The sequence below is a fragment of the Hyperolius riggenbachi genome, chromosome 2 (assembly GCF_040937935.1).
Source record: "Hyperolius riggenbachi isolate aHypRig1 chromosome 2, aHypRig1.pri, whole genome shotgun sequence".
In the NCBI taxonomy this organism is placed as follows: Eukaryota; Metazoa; Chordata; class Amphibia; order Anura; family Hyperoliidae; genus Hyperolius; species Hyperolius riggenbachi.
In genome coordinates, this window is record NC_090647.1 from 478,420,616 (window position 1) to 478,442,431 (window position 21,816).

The 21,816-nt window shown below is 44.9% G+C and overlaps 1 protein-coding gene across 6 annotated transcripts in view; it reads right to left on the minus strand.

Annotated features, from left to right (window-relative positions):
* The window catches only part of MYO1C (myosin IC), a 236,580-nt gene that overhangs the window by 44,261 nt on the left and 170,503 nt on the right, over positions 1 to 21,816 (minus strand). For all 6 annotated transcript variants that reach the window (XM_068270286.1, XM_068270282.1, XM_068270280.1 and 3 more), the window contains exons 15-21: positions 20,991 to 21,085; positions 17,645 to 17,691; positions 17,119 to 17,199; positions 6,853 to 6,958; positions 2,735 to 2,852; positions 2,523 to 2,636; positions 2,365 to 2,441 (exon numbers count right to left, since the gene is read on the minus strand). In XM_068270286.1, coding sequence (XP_068126387.1) covers positions 2,365 to 2,441; positions 2,523 to 2,636; positions 2,735 to 2,852; positions 6,853 to 6,958; positions 17,119 to 17,199; positions 17,645 to 17,691; positions 20,991 to 21,085 — 638 coding nt within the window. The remainder of the gene's footprint in view (positions 1 to 2,364; positions 2,442 to 2,522; positions 2,637 to 2,734; positions 2,853 to 6,852; positions 6,959 to 17,118; positions 17,200 to 17,644; positions 17,692 to 20,990; positions 21,086 to 21,816) is intronic.

The window sequence follows — 21,816 nt, forward strand, 5'->3', positions numbered from 1 at the left end:
CTGCAGCCCTGCCTCCAGTCGCGTCTGTCAGCGGCACATCGCCGCCTCTCCCCCGCCCCTCTCAGTGAAGGAAGACTGAGAGGGGCGGGGGAGAGGCGGAGATACGCGCTGACAGACGCGCGTGGGGCAGGGCTGCGGCGGTTAGCCCTGCCCCAACCAGGAAGCGCTCCCCCGCATTACGGAGGGGATTTGGGGGATCAGGAACCCCCGTTAAGCCGCGGGATAGCGGCGGTTTAGCAGGGGCACGTGTGGTCTGAAGCGAGATTTATTCTCGCTTCAGACTCTCTTTAAGGCCTCTTTCACACCAAGACGTTGCTTTTTAGGGGACGTTAAGGTCGCATAACGTGCCCCTAATGCAACGCATGGTGGTGTTGAAGTTGGATGTCAGATTGGGCCACGTTCTGAGGCTCTTGGTGCTATCCTGGGCAGTCCAGATCTTTTAAATGATTCGGATGATTCGAATCGGATCATTGAAAAGATCCGGATCTTTGAACCGAATCTTTGAATCATTTTACTAGGGAAGCAGGAAGCAGGGGTGCAGCAGAGTGAGAGGTGCAGGAGAATGTAGGCACATTGAGGGTGCTAATGGGAAAGGGAGAGATGCAGCAGGAAGATTGTGCTTGTGCACAGAAGCTGCAGTTCCTGTTTCTTCCAGACATCCACTGTGAACCGAATCCTTCATTGTAATGATCCGGATGATTTGACTCACAAAAAAAGATCCAAAGATCAGAATTGTTCATGATCTGGACAACACTACAGTGCAGTGAATATTAATTAGCCATGTGGCTAGGAACAATAGCGGACTCTCCCCTTACTGAGCATGTGCAAACAGTCTAAAGCAGCTAAAACCACCTATAACACACAGCATGCTGCACTTTCTTTGAAGTCCAGCGTTACACTGTACCGCAACGTGGGCACTGTGAACAGCCCATTGATTTTTCATTACTGTGAGTTGGGCTGCATTACAGGCTGCTCTAACGTGCGCCTGTAACGTCCCACTGTGAAAGTAGCCTAAAGGTGCAATGAAAAAAGAATAGCTCAAGTAAAAGTAGCCACACTCTGGTCAATAGTGTCCCAAGACCACATGCGGTTGATTACTACCAAACCAGGCAACCCCCAATCCTCAAAGGAATAGTGTGCTGTACTAAGCCACCACCCACACTAAGCCACTGCCCACAACTGCGTCGCCCACACTAAGGCCTCTTTTACCATAAATGCTTAAAAACTGATCCATCTTAACTTTCCATAACAGTGCATTATGCAAAAGCTTTCAGTTTTTCAGTATTACTCTGAAAGAGGCCAACGGGAAAGAAGGATATTACCTTGCACATCAGTTGTCCTTTCAGTTATATTGGACAGCAACTGATTTAGGCTGAGCTCACACATAAAAGGTGCACAGTTCCATTCCAGTCCTGCCCTGTCAGCTTTGTATCCGTTTTCATGGCTGGGTTCACACATACAAAGTGTACAGTTCTATTTCTCTCAGGTAAAACTGATAGAAAACTGATACAAAACTGATACAAAACTGTCAGGACTTGAACAGAACTATACAGATTTTTTGTGTGAACTCAGTGTCGAAGGACCCTAAGCCACCAGCCACAGGTCCCATGCATACTTACAATCTTTAGTAAGTATATAGCGTTTCATTGCAATTAGATTATAATCAGAAACCAACTGAAAATCAATTGCACTGTTGCTCTGCTGGCTTAACTACTTGCTGACCTCTCCACGCTGATTGGCGAGAACACGGCGGCAGCCCCAGGGCCGCTTAAAGCCAATTGGCGTGAAGTCCTGGGGCGGGGTTTTACAGGAGATCGCGCGTGCCGATGCTCGTGCACATCTCCGCTTCAATGATGGAATTTCGCTCCATCATCAGTCTCCCAGTGGCAATCGCCGCCAGGAGAATGTTAGATGGCGAAACCGCCATATATTTACAATGTACAGCGCTGCGATCTAAGGCAGCGCTGTACTGGGGACAGCCGTGTCACTCTGCTGTCCCCTGGTGAGGCACAGGAGCAATTGGCTGTCATAGGCTGATGCCTTAGACAGCCGTTCGTGGTGATTGGCTGGCAGGGGGAGGGAGGGCCGAGAATAAGAAAAAAAAAAAAAGTCTAATTTATTACAAAAAAACACAAATAAATGAAATAAACATGCCGACAGGGATCAGAGCCCACCAACAGAGCTTTCTTGCAGAAAGGGAGGGGAATCACTTGTGTGCCGAGGTGTACAGCTCTGCAGCAAGCCCTTAAAGCTGCAGTAGTCTGAATTGTAAAAAAAAAAATAGCCTGGTCACTAGGGGGGTGTAAGCCTACGGTCCTCAAGTGGTTAAAGAAACTGAAGCGAACATGAAAAGTTTAAACAAACCTATACTCTGCTTCCTCACTTCCAAAGCATCCTCTGTTGCAAAAAGAGTTTTAGGAAACCGAATAAATATCTTTGTCCTAAAAATAAATAAAAAAAATATGAGAAGAGTATTGTGCACCAGACTTGTGAAATATGTACAGCCTAAGTCATCACCATACCTGCCCATTTTATACTCCTCTTGCTTATAGCCAAGGTATTTGACAAGAGTCTCCACTCCTTTTGTTACAGAGCCTTTCGAGTTAGGCCAGGTATCGGGACAAAGTGATTTGTACCTGAAGATTAATCAAGAATGTGAGTTCATGATCATGTATTATCAAGGGAGGAGAGTCATGCATAAATATCTGGAACTTTAAAATATTTAATTTTATACCTTTGTAAGAAGAACTCATATTTTCTCCGGTAGGCAAAGCCAGCACGTCGCACTCTCACATTCTCAATGAGTCCAAGATATTTCACTTGGTGTCTGATGAGGACTTCATCAAAACGAGCTAATAAAAAAGAAAAGCATATTAATATGACCACCTCCAGCCAAAAAAAAAGGTCTGAATGGCAATGCATATATGTAGTCTAGGCAGTGTGTACAGTTAGATGACCATATAAAGTTTACCTCTGGTACATTATATTGGATACAACAGACACATTTATATCTGTAAGTAGCACTTCCTTATTCCTCCTGAAGCTGAAAGCATTGTGCCCATCTCTTCAGCCTGGTTAACTGCCCTGCCCCTCCCTCGCCTGCTGTCTGCCTGGATCAAATTACTTCTCTTTTCAGTGTGTAGGAGAGAGAAGACGCAGGAAAACTGCTGCAGCCTGACTTATGTCTGTCTGCTATAATTTTTATCTCAGATGTCTGTCTGTCTGCCTAGATTAGATCACATGGACATGAGGGGTGGAGTTATGACATCAATCCCCCAGCATCCTTTGCACTTATGGTTTGGAAAAAAAAAAAGGCCCAGGGCCCAATTTCACACCGGGGAAGCTGATTTCAAGACCATATGTGAAATACAGACACTGGGGGTGAGAAAAATCACACTTTATCATGTGTGAGTTTACATGTCTTGGCAACTTACCGTATATACTCGCGTACAAGCCGAATTTTTGACCCCCAAAAAGGGGGTCAAGAGTTGGGGGGTCGGCTTGTATGCGAGTCTTCCCTGGTGGTCTAGTGGTGGGTGGTCTGCGCCCCGCTCCCCCCCTCCCCGCTCCCCCCGCTGCTATTACCTGCTTAGGCAGCGTCCGCTTCCTAATCCGCGTTCCCCTTCTGAAACTTTTCAGCGTGTATTGCTGTGACGATGCAGGGGGCAGGAAAGAGCGCGGCTCCCTATAGCGGCGATCTGTATCGCCGTTACCAAGGGAACCGCTCTTTCCTGCCCCCTGCATCGTCACAGCAGCAGCGCCGGGCGCGCTGCTGTGATACACGCTGAAAAGTTTCAGAAGGGGAACGCGGATTAGGAAGCGGCCGCTGCCTAAGCAGGTAATAGCAGCGGCGGCCGCGGGGGGAGCACTACCCCTCTATGCTGGGCACTATACTGGCTAAACTGGGCACTATACTGGCTAAACTGGGCACTAGACTAGCTAAACTGGGCACTATACTAGCTAAACTGGGCACTATGCTGGCTAAACTGGGCACTATGCTGGCTAAACTGGGCACTATGCTGGCTAAACTGGGCACTATGCTGGCTAAACTGGGCACTATGCTGGCTAAACTGGGCACTATGCTGGCTAAACTGGGCACTTTACTAGCTAAACTGGGCACTATACTGGTTAAACTGGGCACTTTACTAGCTAAACTGGGCACTATACTAGCTAAACTGGGCACTATACTGGCTAAACTGGGCACTATACTGGCTAAACTGGGCACTATACTGGCTAAACTGGGCACTATACTGGCTAAACTGGGCACTTTACTAGCCATACTGGGGCACTATACTAGCTAAACTGGGCACTATACTAGCTAAACTGGGCACTATACTGGCTAAACTGGGCACTATACTAGCTAAACTGGGCACTATACTGGCTAAACTGGGCACTATACTAACTAAACTGGGCACTATACTGGCTAAACTGGGCACTTTACTAGCCATACTGGGGCACTATACTAGCTAAACTGGGCACTATACTAGCTAAACTGAGGCACTGCTTACCCATACTGGGCGCTATACTGGGCACTATACTGGCTATACTGGGCACTATACTGGCTATACTGGGCACTATACTGGCTATACTGGGCACTATACTGGCTATACTGGGCACTATACTAGCTATACTGGACACTACCTACCTATACTGGGCACTATACTAGCTATATTGGGACACACTGGGGGGCTGCACCAATCCAGCATTTCCTACCCCCGGCTTATATGGGGGTCAATCATTTTCCCCTGTTTTTTCAGGGAAAAGTTGGGGGGTCGGCTTATATGCGAGTATATACGGTATTAGGTTTATAGTTATAGTTATTTTTTAACCTTCGTATCATTCAGGATTTCTTGAGTGCAAAACTCATAGTAAAATAAGGGCTACAAAATCATGTTCTTAAGTGCCATGCTAAAATTGACCTCATGTCCTGACAGTGAACCTATGGAAATAGATGCTGCTGAAATCATTGAATCTCCTGCATATACCCAAATATGGGCATATACAAACATACACCAAGACATATGAGGTATAAGCATTGCAGTTTCCTACATACTTTATATCTACTCAGTACTGTTCCCAAGATAAAATGTATCAGGGATATGTTTTGTTTGGTCCAAACATTTATTTTGCCTAGTAGACTCTGGGCTTGATGAGATTCTCTATAGTCCAAACACACAGCCCACTTCAGAACATACCTCTCTGTATTTCCATCTACTGTGGTCTTAAAGAGAACCAGTGACGAAGCACCCTCATATTTTACCATATAAATCAATGGGAACATGACAGTAAACACCTACTCTGCTCTTTGTTTCATTTTTCAGTGCTCAGTCTTGTTATCAGCTCTGATAAAATCTCTGACTGAGCATTCAGTCTAGCTTTGCCCCGTAATGATTATAGCTGAGTCAGTCTTCTGTGATGTCTTTTCAAGCCCAGCCTGCCCCCTTGTGGCTCTGCTTTCCTGCTATGTATCCTCGTAGCAGGAAAACAGAGCCAGGAGGGGGCATGGGGAAAGACCTCACAGAAGAATGACTCAGCTATAATCATTCCAGGGCAAAGCTAGACTGTATGCTCAGTCTGGGATTTATCAGGGCTGATAAAAAGACGGAGGAGTGAAAAATGAAACAAAGAGCAGAGTAGGTGTTTACTGTCATGTTCCCATTGATATATGGTAAAATACATGAGGGTGCTTCGTCTCTGGTTCTCTTTAAGTTCTTCCCTTCGCATGATGTTGTTTATTTCTTTGGATAACTGGATAATTGTGAGAATTTCTGCAGATTTCTAACATGCAATTAAGAGACATGATTCTACTAGTAGCTGAGGCGTAATCAATTTCTTGTTAAAGGAAATTTTCTCTGGGATAAGGGAAATTAATGATACCGGTGGGTCAAAGGGAAGCTCTTTGTCATATAAGTGTTTATGAATCAAGATAACTTGCTTTCAAAAGGTGAGACTATTATGCGCCTGCCCACCTCCTTATTTTCCCTGCTTCCTTTACTCTATGCTTTCGTGGCTATGGTGAAATGGGTCCCTCATGCATGTTTTTTGGGACTGTCCTATAGACCAGTACTTTTGGGCTGACATTAAATCACTATTTTATAAGGCTTTCCCATTTAGCATCCCCCTGAATAATCAGGTGCTTTTATTTGCCCCTAACAGATAAGTCTCAGGGCCTTTCCAAATGCATTGTGATCTATTTTGCTAGCTGCCATCTGGTTCACAGCCTTAAAATGGAAAACTGCTAACCTCCCTTATTGCCCTGGTCACGGATATAAAGTTTTTTTTTGTTTTTTTAACATCTTTGGACACTGGATAAATAACACTCCATTTGACAGGAATGGACAACCTACGGTGATTCTTTACAGGTTTTTTGGATTTTTTTAGATTTCTCGACAGACTCATGGAGTCATGGTTGCTTTTTTTTTTTCTTAGACCATTTGTTATATTTCAAAGTATTCATTGCGTGTATTATAATTACTGTCTACCTGTGTATATGTCCTGACATCTCAGTGATCTATCATTGTATTGTTCTATCGTGTGTGTGTGTGTGTGTGTGTGTGTGTGTGTGTGTGTGTGTGTGTGTGTGTGTGTGTGTGTGTGTGTGTGTGTGTGTGTGTGTGTGTGTGTGTGTGTGTGTGTGTGTGTGTGTGTGTGCGCTTGTCAGAAACTAAGGGTGAAAAATTGCTATGCAATCGCAAACGCTGCAGTGTGAATACTCCCATAGAGACACTACACTACCGATTTGCTGATCTTCGATGATCGGCAATAGCCACAGAATCACCCAGGGTGTGAAACAGCCCTAATAGTACAGCATGACTACCAAGCATATGAAACCAGCATAGTTTTTGTACTGACCTGCTTGTTTGGCATCATTGGGCTTTATGCAACGGATATAAGATGGCTCCTTGGACATTAGAATTTCCATTAACTTTGATAAGCTGTTTTTAAACTGTGTAGCTGCCTAAAAAGGAAAACAAATAGAGTGTATTTTGCAGATGAAATGCAAAATCCATTAACACATAGCTTATATAATAACTGCGGTTTGGTAAAAAGAAAAAAATATCTGCCTGCGGTCAGTTAAATCAGGGGGTGCCCACTGTGTAGATTGTGAGCTACCAGTAGATTGCAGAGAACGTCTGGGTAGATCTCACACTGCCCCCCTGTAATATACTGTAGACAAATGTGTCACCACACCGATTTTGCAATAATTCACGCTCTTTTATTGAGCCATATGTTCCCACAGGGGACACACAGCCTATGTCTCAGTGTCAAGCACCCGACCAATTTCTTGATGGTGTGCCCTTCATGATCCCTTTATTCCCCTGTGATATACATCGTGTACTCTGTCTCTCTCACTTGGATGAGTTTAGTGTGATATGATGTACTGAAGTTTTGCACAGCAATGTACAGGATTATGATGTTGCAAGATGGGGAGCCATACATTTCAGTACCATTAGTTTTTTATATACTGGTATCTGATCATTTTAAGGATAAACTAACAATGATGACTCCAAGGTTAATATGATATTTAATGGAGATGCTTTTCTATAGTGACAAACATACAAACCCACCTCTACAATCAGTTGTATACAGTACTCAATCTGCAGCTCTGCTGAGAACACCGATTCTCATGACGTTTACAAAATGAACCATGGCAATACAAATGACTGGTGTACTGTATTAATAATTATAGTGCAGAGCAAAGAATAGGGAAAATTGCCAGGACACATTAGAAGGGGAGTATGGGTGGATTTATGAAGGAAAAGCACTCTGTCTTTATTCTAGTACAAACTTTAGTAGGGAGCACAAGCTGTTATTTCACCACTCTTTTTAAACAAGCAATTATTCATGTTAACAGAAAACCATAAGCAAAGCACATGCAGAGAATACAAGCTATATTTCAAGCAGTTTTTTCATGACAATGTTTATAGTCATGAAAACGGATTAGAACCAGATTGTCAAAAGGAAAAAAAAATAGGTAGCTTCAACTGGATGCTTTTTGTACTCTATACCCCAACAAGTGATGTGCCTACTCCTGGGGATTCTTGGGATTACATTAGGTGGTACTTAAACCTGTCAGACAATGGCCTCAATTCACTAAGATTATCTCCTGTCTTTAATAACTCTTCTAGAGTTGTTACCATGGTGATAAGGCATGTAGTATTCAGGAAACATTTTACCTCAGGCAAACCTAAAGTTAACTCTTCTGTCTTTAAGTTAACTCTCCAATCCTTAAAATAACTCCAGAGTTAAAGACAGGTTGTTAATTAACTGCATGTGAAATTAACTACAGAGGAGGTAAATTAACTACAGAGGAGGTAAATTAACTACAAAGGAGGTAAATTAACTACAAAGGAGGTAAATTAACTACAAAGGAGGTAAATTAACTACAGAGGAGGTAAATTAACTACAGAGGAGGTAAATTAACTACAGAGGAGGTAACTTAAGGAATGAAGTGATAAGATAACTCTCCCACTGTGTGGAGGTAAGTTTTCTCTTGCCTCATTATCTCCAGCATGATCTTAGTAAATTGAGGCCAATGAGTTTTGGGATTTAACTAAACATAAATCATATAGAAAGCCTGAAAAGGTAGGTACCGTATTTGTCAGCATATAAGATGCAATTTTTCTCACCCAACAACAGGGAGAAAAAGTCCTTTTGTCTTATAGGCCAAACACAGTGAATCCCAGACTTACAACCTCCAGCCGACACGCCATGACCTCAAGGACTGTCTATTGTTGTACCCCCGTGTGTCTCCCTTCTCCCCCGAGTAGCCTCTGCTGCCCTCCCTCTGTGTAAATATGTGAAGCAGCAGTGCATTTCACCTCATCAACGGCTCCAGTGGCGAACACAGACCTCTCCTCTCCTACATGGCTCCTCTAGAGTCGGCTTTTGCTGATGACATGATCAGCAGAGGCCGACACCAGGGTGGCTGTGCAAAAGAGGTCTGTGTTCGCCACTGGAGCCGATGATGAGGTGGGGCACTGCCGCTTCACATACTTACAAGGGGAGAGGGCAGAGGAGGCTACACCAGGGAGCGATAGACACACGGCGGACAGAGGAGGTAAAATGGGGGACACAGGAGGCACAAAAGGGGACAGAAGGAGCCACACTGGGGACCAGAAAGGGACACAATAATCGGGGGAGAACATCTACAAGACGCTCATGGACTATGGACGCACCAGGTTTAGTAATTATTTTACTTTCCATGGTCTTTGCCCTCTAAACCTAGGTGCATTTTATATGCCGAAAAATACGGGCAGTTAATTAAAAACAAATGAATGTTTAAAAAAAAAATTATAATTATCCCTAAACAAGTGAAGGGGCTTTCAACACCATTGATCACCAGCATACATGGCTGTTTTATGATCCTTACTCAGACTTTTTAAAGACTATACTTTCAGCCAGAAGACTAAAGCCTGATACACTCCTTCAGTTTTGATTGACCAATCGTTGACCAATTTTACCAACTCCATGTGGTATGAAAGTTTACCTACAAACACTGTTTATAAAATTCAAAATCTGTTGGCCCAGGTACATGGAGGTGGTAAAATTGGCCAATAAATAATGCAGGTGTGTCCCAGGTTTTATGCTCACAAAACCAAAAAGGGTTGTTTTATGGAAAGGAACAGACCACAACAGACCCGTCAATACCTATATTATAAACACAGCATCCATTCAGACAGGTGCTGACATGTCCATTCTTATCTGGTTTCTGTTTTTTTTTTTTTGAAACAATTTTTATTGTTTTCAACACATAGAAAAACATATAGCAACACATACAAATCGGGTTCCCCCCTTCCCCCCGTCCCAGTCCAGTCCCGCCTCCCCCCACAGTGATCAATTTTTAGAAAAATATGCAAGAACGGTTAGATATTATGTAGGCAGATCTAGTAAACAGAGATGCAATTAAATGTCTATGTGACAGAATGATAACCAACATTTCCAGATCTTATAAAATTTCTTAAGGGAGCCCCTATGTTCATATACGGATCTGTAAATAGGAACATCCTGATTAATTTCTTTTTTGAGATCCGCTAGAGACGGAGGAGAGGACTTTTTCCATCGTATGGCAATCGCCCTCTTAGCATACATAAGGAGTAGGCGAGCTAAGAGTATTTTTTTCTCTGAAAGTGCGACATCCCCAAATATTCCCAGCAGACATGCTTTGGCAGTGTAGGGTATTAGGTTATGGAATAGAGTAGAGAGCATGTCGTGCACGTTTTCCCAGTATTCATGTAAATGAGCACAGGTCCAAAAGATATGCAAGAAATCAGCCTCGTCCTCTCCGCATCTCCAGCATTTCCCAGCCTCCTCCCTCCCCATTTTCTGGATTCTATAAGGAGTAACGTATGATCTGTACAAGAATTTTAAAGATATCAGTTTATGCCTGGCAGCTATAGGTGTGGGTACCATGCTTGCAGTAATTTCCTCCCAGTCCTTTTGGGAAATGTCAGGAATGTCCCTTTGCCATTTAATCATGAGTTTGTTAGTCAGGCCAGTTTCTTTATCAATAAGAAGTGCATAGATTTGGGAGGTAACCCCAGTTAGTCCTGAGTGTGACAGTAAGTTTTCTAAGGGGTGAGATTGCACTAGGAGGTCAGTGTCCTTAAATTGGGCATTAAAGGCGTGGCGCAGTTGAAAGAATCTAAATAACATAGAGGTTGGAAGGTTGTACGATTGTCTAAGACTCCCAAATTGTCTAAGGGAGTTACCCTCCACTATATCTTGGATTTTGAGGATGCCCTTGGTGGCCCATATGCTCGGGTCCGGGATTGAGAGGAACTCTTTAAGTTTATTGTTATTCCATAAAGGTGTATGTGGGGACCATTGCCCTTTCCGTGTCAGGTACGCCCCTGCTATCTCCCAGACCCTAGCGGTTGTTTTCATAGGGGTAGTTAGGGATAGTGTTGCTTTGGGTCCCCGGAAGGGCAAACTGGATAGAGCTGCAAATGAGCCCAGCAACTTCGCCTCTAGAACTGTGGCTGGATTGTAGTCTGATTGTGCGAACCACCAATATATTGTTGTTAGGACAGCTGACCAATAGTAAAATTTAAATTTGGGGAGTGCGATCCCACCCCTGTCCACAGGTAACTGTAGGCTATTCAGTGCTATACGGGGAGACGAGGAATTCCAGATAAATGATCCAATCATTTTGTCCAGTTCCGAAAAGGTACGCGCAGGGATAAGAGTAGGGGTGTTACGAAAAATGTACAGGAATTTAGGGAGTATGCACATCTTGATAAGATTACTTCGTCCTATTAAGGATAAGGGGAGTGATGCCCATGCCCGTAGTTTTTCCCTGGTGTGTGTCAGGACGGTGGTAATATTAAGATCATGGAAGTCTGTAATTGTAGGGGAGACAACAATACCCAAATACGTTAGTGCGGGTACCACCTGGAGTGGATGCGGGGGCGGCAGGGTCTGAGGGCGAGGATCCAAAGGCATCAGCAGAGACTTGCTCCAGTTAATTACTAAGCCAGAGTACCTTCCAAAATCATCTATGATAGATAATGCTGCGGATAGAGAGGTGGATGGGTCAGCAAGGTACAGGAGCAAGTCATCCGCGTATAGGGATACTTTTTCTTCTAGGCCAGCGACATGGAGTCCAGTAACCTCCAGAGAGGCGCGCAGGGTTGCCGCCAGGGGCTCCATTGCCAGTGCAAAAAGAGCAGGTGACAACGGGCACCCCTGTCGGGTTCCCCGGCCAAGAGGGAAGAATGAGGAAACTTTGTTCCCGGTTCTGACCTTAGCCACAGGGGCAGAGTAAAGAGCCTTAACGTAAGTGATAAATTTAGGGCCCATCCCGAATCTTTCCAGAACTCCCCACAGATACACCCACTCGACACTATCAAAAGCTTTTTCAGCATCAAGGGATGCAATGACTCTAGAGCCACTGTTATCGTGTCGAGTGGATATATTCGTGAAGAGCCTGCGCAGATTGATATCGCATCCCTTCCCGGGAATGAAACCTGATTGGTCCTTGTGAACAATTGAGGTGATAACCATATTAAGGCGAGTGGCAAGAATTTTTGCTAAAATTTTGCTATCTACGTTTAATAAAGAAATAGGGCGATAGGAGGAGCAAAGAGATGGATCCTTGCCCTTCTTTGGGATAATGGTAATCAACGCCTCAGACATAGTAGGGGAGACTTTCCCTTCCCGCAGCGTTTCCTTAAATAATGTTAGAAGCTGCGGAGACAGTTGTTTGCTATATTTAACGTAAAGTTCCGTGGGGAGCCCATCGAGTCCCGGGGTTTTCTTTGGTTTAAGAGTAGATATTGCTTGACACACCTCTTGGAGAGTAATATCCGCCTCCAGTAGGTCCCTATCTTCCTCCGAAAGTCTAGGGAGGGAGATCTGTGAAAGGTAGTCTTGGATGTCTGAGGGGGTCTTTGTAATTACAGAAGTGTACAAACGTGTATAGAAGCTCTGAAATTCTGCATTGATATCCCCCGGGTGCGTTAATTCGTTACCGTGTGCAGTTATGATTTTTGCAATGTGGGCCATGTTTTTATCCTGTCTCACTAGTTGGGCCAGGAGCCTACCTGTCTTGTCGCCCTGCTCAAAGCTCCTAACTGTTTTAACTTGGATACCCTGTTTGGTATAGTCTAGTTGTTTAGTGGAAAGTGCGGTCAAGGAGGTCTGCCACAAGTCATAGTCCTCATCGGTTTTAGTGTTAATGTAAGTTTGCTCTGCTGCTTGTGCTTTTTGTTCTAGATTTTGCATAGTGATGTTGGATTGTCTTTTTTCCTCGGCAACTCCGGACATATACGCTCCCCTGGTTACGGCTTTATAAGCGTCCCATTTAATTAGTGTTGGGACAGGGTCATGAGGGAGCCGCCAGTACTCTTTCATATAGTCCATCACGTAGTATTTAACTCTGGGTACATCGAGCCAGTGTGGAGCAAGTTTCCACACTGAGTCTGAGCAAGTAATACCGAGGTCCAGTTGTAAAGCTAATGGACAGTGATCTGAGATCCCCCTGGGCAGCATCGTCACATCGTGTATTAGAGTTAAGCCTAAAGAGGAACTGTATATTAGGTCAATACGGGACATAGTCCTGTGTGATGCCGAGTGGCAGGTGTACCCTGGTTTATCTGGGTGTTTCCACCTCCAAACATCACAAAGGGTGTACGCCTGAGACCAATCCTGCAGTGTTGTAGGTTCCGAGGGTCTTGGCGTCAGCCTATCGGTTGTTGGGGATGGGACCATATTAAAGTCTCCGAGTAGAAAAACATAAGGGGTGGAAAAGACAAGTGTTTTTTGCATAATTTCATGTAGAAGATCGGGTGATCCAGGGGGGGGGGTTGTAAAGTCCTACTAGCACTAGAGTAGTTTCGTGTACCTTAGCATGCATTAAGACATACCGACCAGAGGGATCCAAGTCAAGATCTAGCAGTTGAAACGAAAGACCCTTCCTAACTAGTATGCTGACCCCTCTCGAATATGATGAGTAGGTGGAGTTATAACAATTGCTAATCCATGGCTTTTTAAGAGCCATTAATTTGCTGCCAGTCAGGTGGGTCTCTACAAGAATGACTGAGGGCCCTTTTCCACTAGCAATCGCTAGCGTTCACGCTGAACGCTAGCGATTGCTGAATCGCAATTAGCGGCGATTCCCCGACGTTCGCGGCCGCGATTTTGCTATGCTATGCACTGCATAGCAAAATCGCGGCAAAAGTCGCTCCGCGTCGCGATCGCGATCAAGTAAAAAACGAATCGCGGTAGTGGAAATGACCTACCGCGATTCCTATGTTAAAAAGCAAACCGTAGCGATTGTAAAATCGCTAGCGGTTTGCGTTTTTGCGATTCAGCCAGCGCAAACGCGCTGGTGGAAAAGGGCCCTAAGTGGGGAGTCTGTTTTTTGAGAAAGTTAAACACTAAGGACCTCTTTATAGGTGAGTTGAGCCCCCTAGTGTTCCATAGTATACAGTTTATCTGTGAAGCTCTATTAGACATGGTTAGGCATATACATAGTATAGATAGGACTACCTACATAGCAGGGATAATATAAACAGGAATATGATCTGCAAAGAGAAGGCAGATACCAGACCATTTTGGGCAGGAAGAAGGATATGGAACCCGTTCCCCGAAACCCCCCCCCAACCCCCCCCCCCCCCAACCCACCCTGCAGCTTCACCCCAACATCGAAGATGCCTATACCCTGTCTCCCACGGTTAGGAAACATGAACTGTGCGGTTACCAGTAACAGTAGTATCTTCCGCATGCGAAATTCTTTAAACATTAAACATAACATAATTATAACATCTGTGGTAGGCACTCAGGGAGCAACAACGGAGAGAAACTCCATTTCCGGGGAAGTGTTCAGTAAACGCCAGGAGACTTGGACAGAGAGGGGGGCCCACTCGGCAACTAGGTGTGACCAGTTCTCAATCCAGGGGAGAGACAGAGAAAAATGCCGGGGTTTACACATGAATCCAGTGGGGGTGCCCCCTCTCCATAGCCGCATGTGGCCCTGAGAGTGTTGGTATCAGGGCGCCCCCCCCCCCCCCACGAAGAGCGCGGGGACCTCCACGCAACCATAAAGACGCGCCGGAGGCCCCCCCACCCAACCAGGGGGAGGCCGGCGCCGCATCAGCGCCAAACAGGCAGCAACAGGCCAAGAGTCACCAGTTTCGTGGAAATGTAGAAAGTATAGTCCCGAGGCAGCCATCCCGAACAAACAGGCAATTATAATGCCCGGACTCCGTAATATTGTCATAGTTCAATGTCAGAGGGTCTACGGCGGAGATATAAGGCCGAGTGGTTTCCGGATAAGATCCGAGGTGGCCATCTTAAGGAAAGCGTTATCTCTCCGGATAAACATCGAACTTTAACGGTTAACTCAGGAACACAGTAAAATTTAAGCAAAGGGCAGGTCTTACCGCTCTTCGGTTACTCACGCAGCTTATCGAGCCAGTCCGAGGCCTCAGATGCCGTGGTAAAGAAGTGAGCCTTTTCCTGATGCGTCGCACGGAGCTTAGCTGGGAAGAGCATGGCGTATTGGATACCCTTAAGGCGTAGGCGAGACCTCACCGTGTCGAATAGCTTCCTCTTGCGTTGGGTTTCAGTGGCTAGGTCAGGGAAGAACATGAGAACCGCGTTTTCATAACGTACTTCTTCAAGTTTCCTTGCTTCCTTCAGGATAGTATCACGGTCTCGGTAATTAAGCAGTTTGAAAATGAAAGGCCTTGGGGGGGAACCCGGGGGCTTACTGCGTCCAGGTATGCGGTGTGCGCGCTCGACGATGAAGCATGTGGAAAATGGCGCCTCTGGAAAGAGCTGTCGCAGTAGGTTGGTAATGAACACCACCGGGTCGTTGCCCTCCGCTCCCTCCGGCAGGCCTATTAAGCGAAGGTTGCTCCGCCGGTTGCGGTTCTCGCTGTCCTCCATTTTTTCCTCAAGCTGGCGGACCCGAGTCAAGGCCTCTTCGGAGGATTTACGTATGGGTGGGATAGCATCCTCGCAGTTCCCAACTCGTCGCTCCACTTCCCCCACTCGATCACGGATGTTTCGGACGTCCTGTCTGAGAGTGGATACCTGGGTCTCGACGTGGTCAATTTTAAGGGATAACGAGTCCCGTGTCTCCGCTATGAGATCTTTGCACGCAGTGACTGCTGCGAGGACAGTCGCCAGGTCTGGCTGCTCTCTATCCTCTTCCATGGTCTGTATGCCCTTCGTCTTTTTAGGCAAGATGGCGGTCGGGCCTACTTCCGCTGAGGCTAAGGATCCCTTCGCGCTTCTGAGTTTCCGCGAATGTTTGTTCACTGCAGTCATTGGTAGGTTCCCTGAGTGCTATAATGTAGTTTGTAGAGCAAAACGGCGTTAAAAGAAGTGAAATAGCAGTAGGATTAAATAGGATTATAGAAGCCGCATGCGGAGCTCTCCTTCCCTACGTCTGCTCAGGTCCCGCGCATAGCCACGCCCCCATCTGGTTTCTGTTTAGTCCATCCTGGTAACGGAATGCAAACTCACTTCATGCATCTTTACAGACACCAGACAGATGTCAGAGATGTCATAACAGCAATGAAATTTTGAAATGTCCAGTGTCACCATCCATGGCACTGAGCAGTGTAGTGTGGACTGAGCCTGTATAATGAATGTCCATTAGCTGGACTGTTAGCTGGAGTAACTGGGATGCCTGTAATTACAAGCACCTAGGCATCATCAAACTCCTGGTCCATGCTCTGGTTATCTCCTGTCTGGACTACTGCGACGCCCTCCTTTCAGGACTTTCTCAGACCAGACTCCAACCCTTGCAATCCACTATGAACGCAGGTTCCAGGCTTATTCACTTCTCCCGTCACTCCTATTTAGTTGTTACACGTCATACATCCCTTCACTGGCTCCCTGTCCTTCTCAGAATTACATTTAAACTGTTCTGCCTGGCTTACAAATCCATCCACCATACTTCCCCGTTCATACATCTCGGATCTCATACAGAGATAACCCCACAACACACTTTCTGTGCTCCTCCAAGACTCTACGAATGTCCACCCGTTGCATCACCTGCTCACTCATGAGGCTCCAGGACTTCTCCAGAGAAGCCTCTGTTCTATGGAACTCCCTCCGAGCATCAGGCTCTTCTCCACCTACGTATAGACTCAGCGACTCATCTTCTAAGAGTTATCACTACCCTGCAATCTGCACACTATTGTTTATTGCTGGATCACTGTTTTGAGTACAGTGTTTAACTCTGTAATGTGCCTGTGTAACTTTGTTCAGCGTTGTAATGTCTTCCTCTCTTTTGTAAATTTATAAATAAAGTTTGATAATAACGTTTATTAACAATGGTAACAATAGACATCACTTTCACTCATTAGAACGGAAGCTGCGGATCTGTAACAGATGACATGTCTACAACACACAAAAAAAAAAAAAAAAATGTATCCAGCTACAGTGACCCTTTCTATCCGAATTTACCATCTGGATAAATGATAGCCTTTACAGCATTAACCAGACTGCAGTTATTCACAGAGGTGTTTGTGCATTTGCATACATATTTATACCCATTTACTGTGCTTGGCATGTTTATGGACACTGCCAGATGGTTAAATATATTTTCAATAAACAAGGTTTCTCTGCGCTAAAGATTACCAGTTATCAAACAAAACATACCGTCTCTGGCCTTTTCTTGTCGGTCAGTTCAGACCTATCGAAGCATTGGTGAACTATTGGGTTTCCAGAGTCACACATAACCTGGGAGGAAAACCGCAATTTACTAAAATGTTCACAAGAAACCAAAAAAAAAATGATAACATGCAACACATTTAACCCATTAGCAGCTTTAATAGAGTCATCACTCAGATAAATGCACTGCTTTTGACCTCAGTCAGCAGAACTACTTGTGCTGTAAATTCCTGGAATGCTTTGATCTCTCTGCACTAGCAGAAAATATAGAAACTGAAAGCAGAAGTCCTCCGTTATTGCCTCACGATGCCCCCTAGTGACAAGTGGCCATACATACACATTACAGCAGTACTAATTAGAAGAATGAAAATGTAACAAATAAAAAAATGTGCTAAAATAAATTGGCCTGAAGCACTTGCAAGCCTTTAAAGTGGCTGCTAAAGGGTTAAGTGAAGTTAAATGACAAACCAATTGATATATGAACTTTGGACTCAATGGGAGGCTTAGAACTTACCTCCTTCAGATTCCTGAACAGCAGATCATTGTTCTTATCAAGAAACCCTAAAAAAGGAAGATAGAATAAATTACATTAGGATTCTTAGCGATATTTAGTGAACTAGATTTTCATACACAGATTACAGGTGCAATATGCATAGGACAAGATAAAGTGCTAGGCTAATGTAAGCAGATGCTACATGACCACCGAGACGCTGAAAGCAATGCGAGAGAAACTCATGTGCTGCTTGTTCACACCTACAGCTGCATCCATGTGGAGAGTGTTATTCCCATTATACATAGACAGTTCTCACTTTATTCTGTTTAACCCATTAGTGTAAGTTAGTATGCACCTTCATATACCTGAAAAAGTCCTCTTTCAAGGCACTGTAAAGGAAAATATCAATTAGCATCTCCCTTTGTTGCCATTAGAGTAGGTTCACACTAGGTCCAGGAAAGTATCCGTGGCTCCATTTTTCAAACCTGATGAAAACCGGAGCCACAGATAGCAGTCTTTGCCCAAACAAAAACCGGATCTGTCTGTTTGCAGGGACCCGTTTTCAAAACCTAAACGGAAGGTCTGGATCTGCTGCATTTTCACGGACTGCATATGGATCCTGATACGCAGAGGGGTAGTAAAGGGTAATAGGAAAACTGATCCCCCTCTACACAGGCTGTTTTGGACACAGAAACTGATCCATTTTCTGTGTCCCAGCCCTGCCTGTGGGTGGGGAGGGGGCCCCCATGCTGGAAGGGGTAGCAGCCAGGACAGGGGGTTGCAGCAAACAGCAGGGAGGAGGGGGAGCTCCCCCCACCCCAGCTAATTTCTGCTTAAATATTCTTTAAAAAATCAATGTTATAAAGCAATTGGCGAGCAGGGAACTTACTTGTGTGCCATTGCTCGCCGCGTCACTTCCGGTATGCCCCCCAAGAAGTACAAAGGGCGGCATTAAAGGAAGTGACGCAGCAAGAGGTGGAACGCAAGGAAGTTAGTTCCCCACTCGCCGCTGGCTTTATAACATTGATTTTTAAAGTATGTTATGCAGAAACTAGCTGGAGGGGGAGCAGTCCTGGCTGCTACCACCTCCAGCATGGCGCCCCCCTTCCCCCCCCCACGGCCAGGGTTGGGGATACCCTTCCATGGACTGGAAACGTAGGCTGCAAAAAGGTATTTTTAATGAAAACTGGGAGGAAAAAAATTGTACAAAAACAGATCTGTTTGAAACGGCTCCAATCTGGAACGGACAAGTGTGGACCTACTCTTAGCCTTGCAATTTTTGCTAGCTAAGTTTTGCTATTGTAATGTCGTGTGGCAGCTTTATTATCTAGTTGTGGTACGGAGGATGTGTGAAGAGCTGAGGGATAAATACCAGCAGACCAGGGAAATGTATAAGCATTGACCTCTGTAGATTTTGCTTAGGTACTAAAGCCTAACTACTATTTTTTTTATCCCGCCCTTCTATCAACACTCCTCCCCAAAGTAAAACTGAAGCAAGTGGAAAAAGAAAAATCAAATACTTACCTATTGAGATTGAAAGCTCTTGACCATATCGAGCCTTCCCTGTCCACTCACGTCACCTCGTTCCAGCGCTGTCCCCCATTACATGTATTAGACCAACTGGTCAAATACGCCCTTTGGGACCCTCAGAAGGATTTGGGAGAACTCGAACACAAATGCTCGCAAAGACATGCACAGTGCGGAGCCGCCCATCTACTGAATCACTTAGGGACACAAGTGGTTCTGAAGATTTCCGAAAATCCCTGAAGGTGTACTTGACCGATAGGTCGAATACCTGCAACAAGGGTAACAGTGCAGGAATGAGGTCACCCAGAGAGGACCATGAAGGCTCTATATCGCCTATAGTATCTGACTTTTTTTTTCCCCTATAGTTTGCTTCAGTGTTACTTTAAATGAGAATAGTAGGTCTTAAAATTAGACCATCTATAACACAAAATACTTGCATTTTTATTTCTACCCCTTTTTTTCTAAAGATACTGAAAAGTCAATCACAGTATACACAAGATAAAATGTTACACTGTCATTGTATCTAAAGACTACATAGATCCCAGTTTAAAAACGTTCTTTGAAAGTCTTCCCATTGTTTTTAAAGTTGTAAGTTCACTCCTTATGCTAGGTACACACAATGTCATTTTCTGACAGATTAACTGTCAGATCGACTATTTCCAACATGTCTGATCTGAATTCGGAGCGATTTTCTGACCGGCTTTCCATAGAAGTTAACGGAAAATCGATCGGACATGTTGGAAATAGTTGATTGCGACAGTAAATCTTTCAGAAATTTGCATTGTGTGTACCTAGCATTACACTTTTCATCCTTCTGTTGAAGAGATGCTAACATGTGCAAATACAGGAGAGAGGAGTATGGGCTACTGATCACTCATCTCTGAAATTACAGTAACTTGCTAGTATTCCTGTGCACTGCATTACATCGCGATTTGCAATTCCGATTTGCGTTTGCCAGCGGATGCTAGCAACACAAGAAAAACACCCCCCCCCCCTCCCCCCACACAACTTGCAGGACCTTTTGAAAATGCATCAAGATTGGAATCATGTGTGGTGTAAAAGAAGCCTTAAAGAGACTCAGATAAGTCTTACTGCAACTTGTTTTACTTACCGGGGGCTTCCTCCAGCCCCATAAGCATGGCTGTGTCTCTTGCCATCCTTCTCAGCACCGCCGTTCTCCCACAGTCAACTCCCGGGAAGTGGCTCATTCAGACTCAGTCTGACTGAGTGACGTCAGCCTGGGGCCTTCTGCGATTGCACAGAAGATCCGCCGCTGAAGTCACTGAGCCGCTTACCGGGGGTCACCGCAGCTGAACGGGACATCGTAGGACGACGGCGAGGGACACAGCCATGCTTGTGAGGCTGGAGGAAGCCCCCGGTAAGTAAAAAAACAGCAGGAAGACTCAGCTCTTAGTCTCTTTAAGGATACTTTAAGTCAGATCCCTGCTCAGAGGTTTCTATTTAATCTATAATGCTAGGTACACACTGATATTTTCTGGCAGATTTGCTGTCAGATCGATTATATCCAACATGTTCGATCTGATTTCCAATCGATTCCCTATAATTTCAGATTGTGTTCTGTTCACTCCTTTTGGAAAACGATCAGAAATAGATCGATCTGACAGCAAATCTGCCAGAAAATCTCATAGTGTGTCCCAAACATAAGATTAATGCTAGCAGTCTTTTTAAAATGAGCAGATGTCACAGTGACATGGATATTATGGTGCAGGTGTCAGGTTCTAATGGGCCAGGAAACAGATAAGCAAAACTATGCAGGGCAGGATGGGTGGATTCTAACACTGAAATCCAGACTCCGGGATTTAGCAATGCTCGACTTTACCTACTACACTGTAGTTCACTTCTCCAGCATAATGCAGAAGGCGGAATTCATCCCTGCCAAGCACCTTCCGGGTTTTCTGGTCTCCAAGTTTATGTCTAGGGGAAACCATGCAAAAATAAATAAATTAAAACATCTATCTGTTCACTATAGCCCACACAGATGCATGCATACATAACTTAATAAACTGTGCGTCTGAAGTGTGAACTGGTTGTGACTTTGCCAACTAATTGAATTTCTACTGGTTTTCTATTCTGCACTGGAGAGATAAAAAAGGTCTGTAGTGTGATCTGGGGTTAGCTGAAGGGCACTCAGGCCTCCAAAACCATAATGTCACTCAGAGGCACCACCCACAACAGAAGAGAAGGCACACAAATGTGTTGAACTATCAGGCCCCTTTCACATTTACTGCGGTCTGCTGCATCGCAAACAAATAAAGCATCCCTTTGCAGAAACAGAGATAGCCCTCTGGGGCTAGAACATTGAGTTCGGTGTGGTGGGTGCCGCCGGGATGACACAAGAGTATCACTGTATGGTCGCAGCGCTGTGGTAGTGTGCAGTACAACCTTTTGTGATCAAAGTATAATAATTGCACTGCAACAGAGTGCATAAAGAGGCCTAAGCGACATAGGAAGTGCTCAGACCAAACAGTGCCTAACTGGGGATTGTCAACAAGTTATTACACTGTTTAATGTCTCCGAGCACAGTGACATCAGCAGTATAAGCTGTGCAACTCATGAATTTGAAGTAATCTGTTCCTATGGATGTCGACTACCACTATGTGCCTGTGCCTGCATGAGTGGTGTACAGCTGCTGCCATTATACTGTG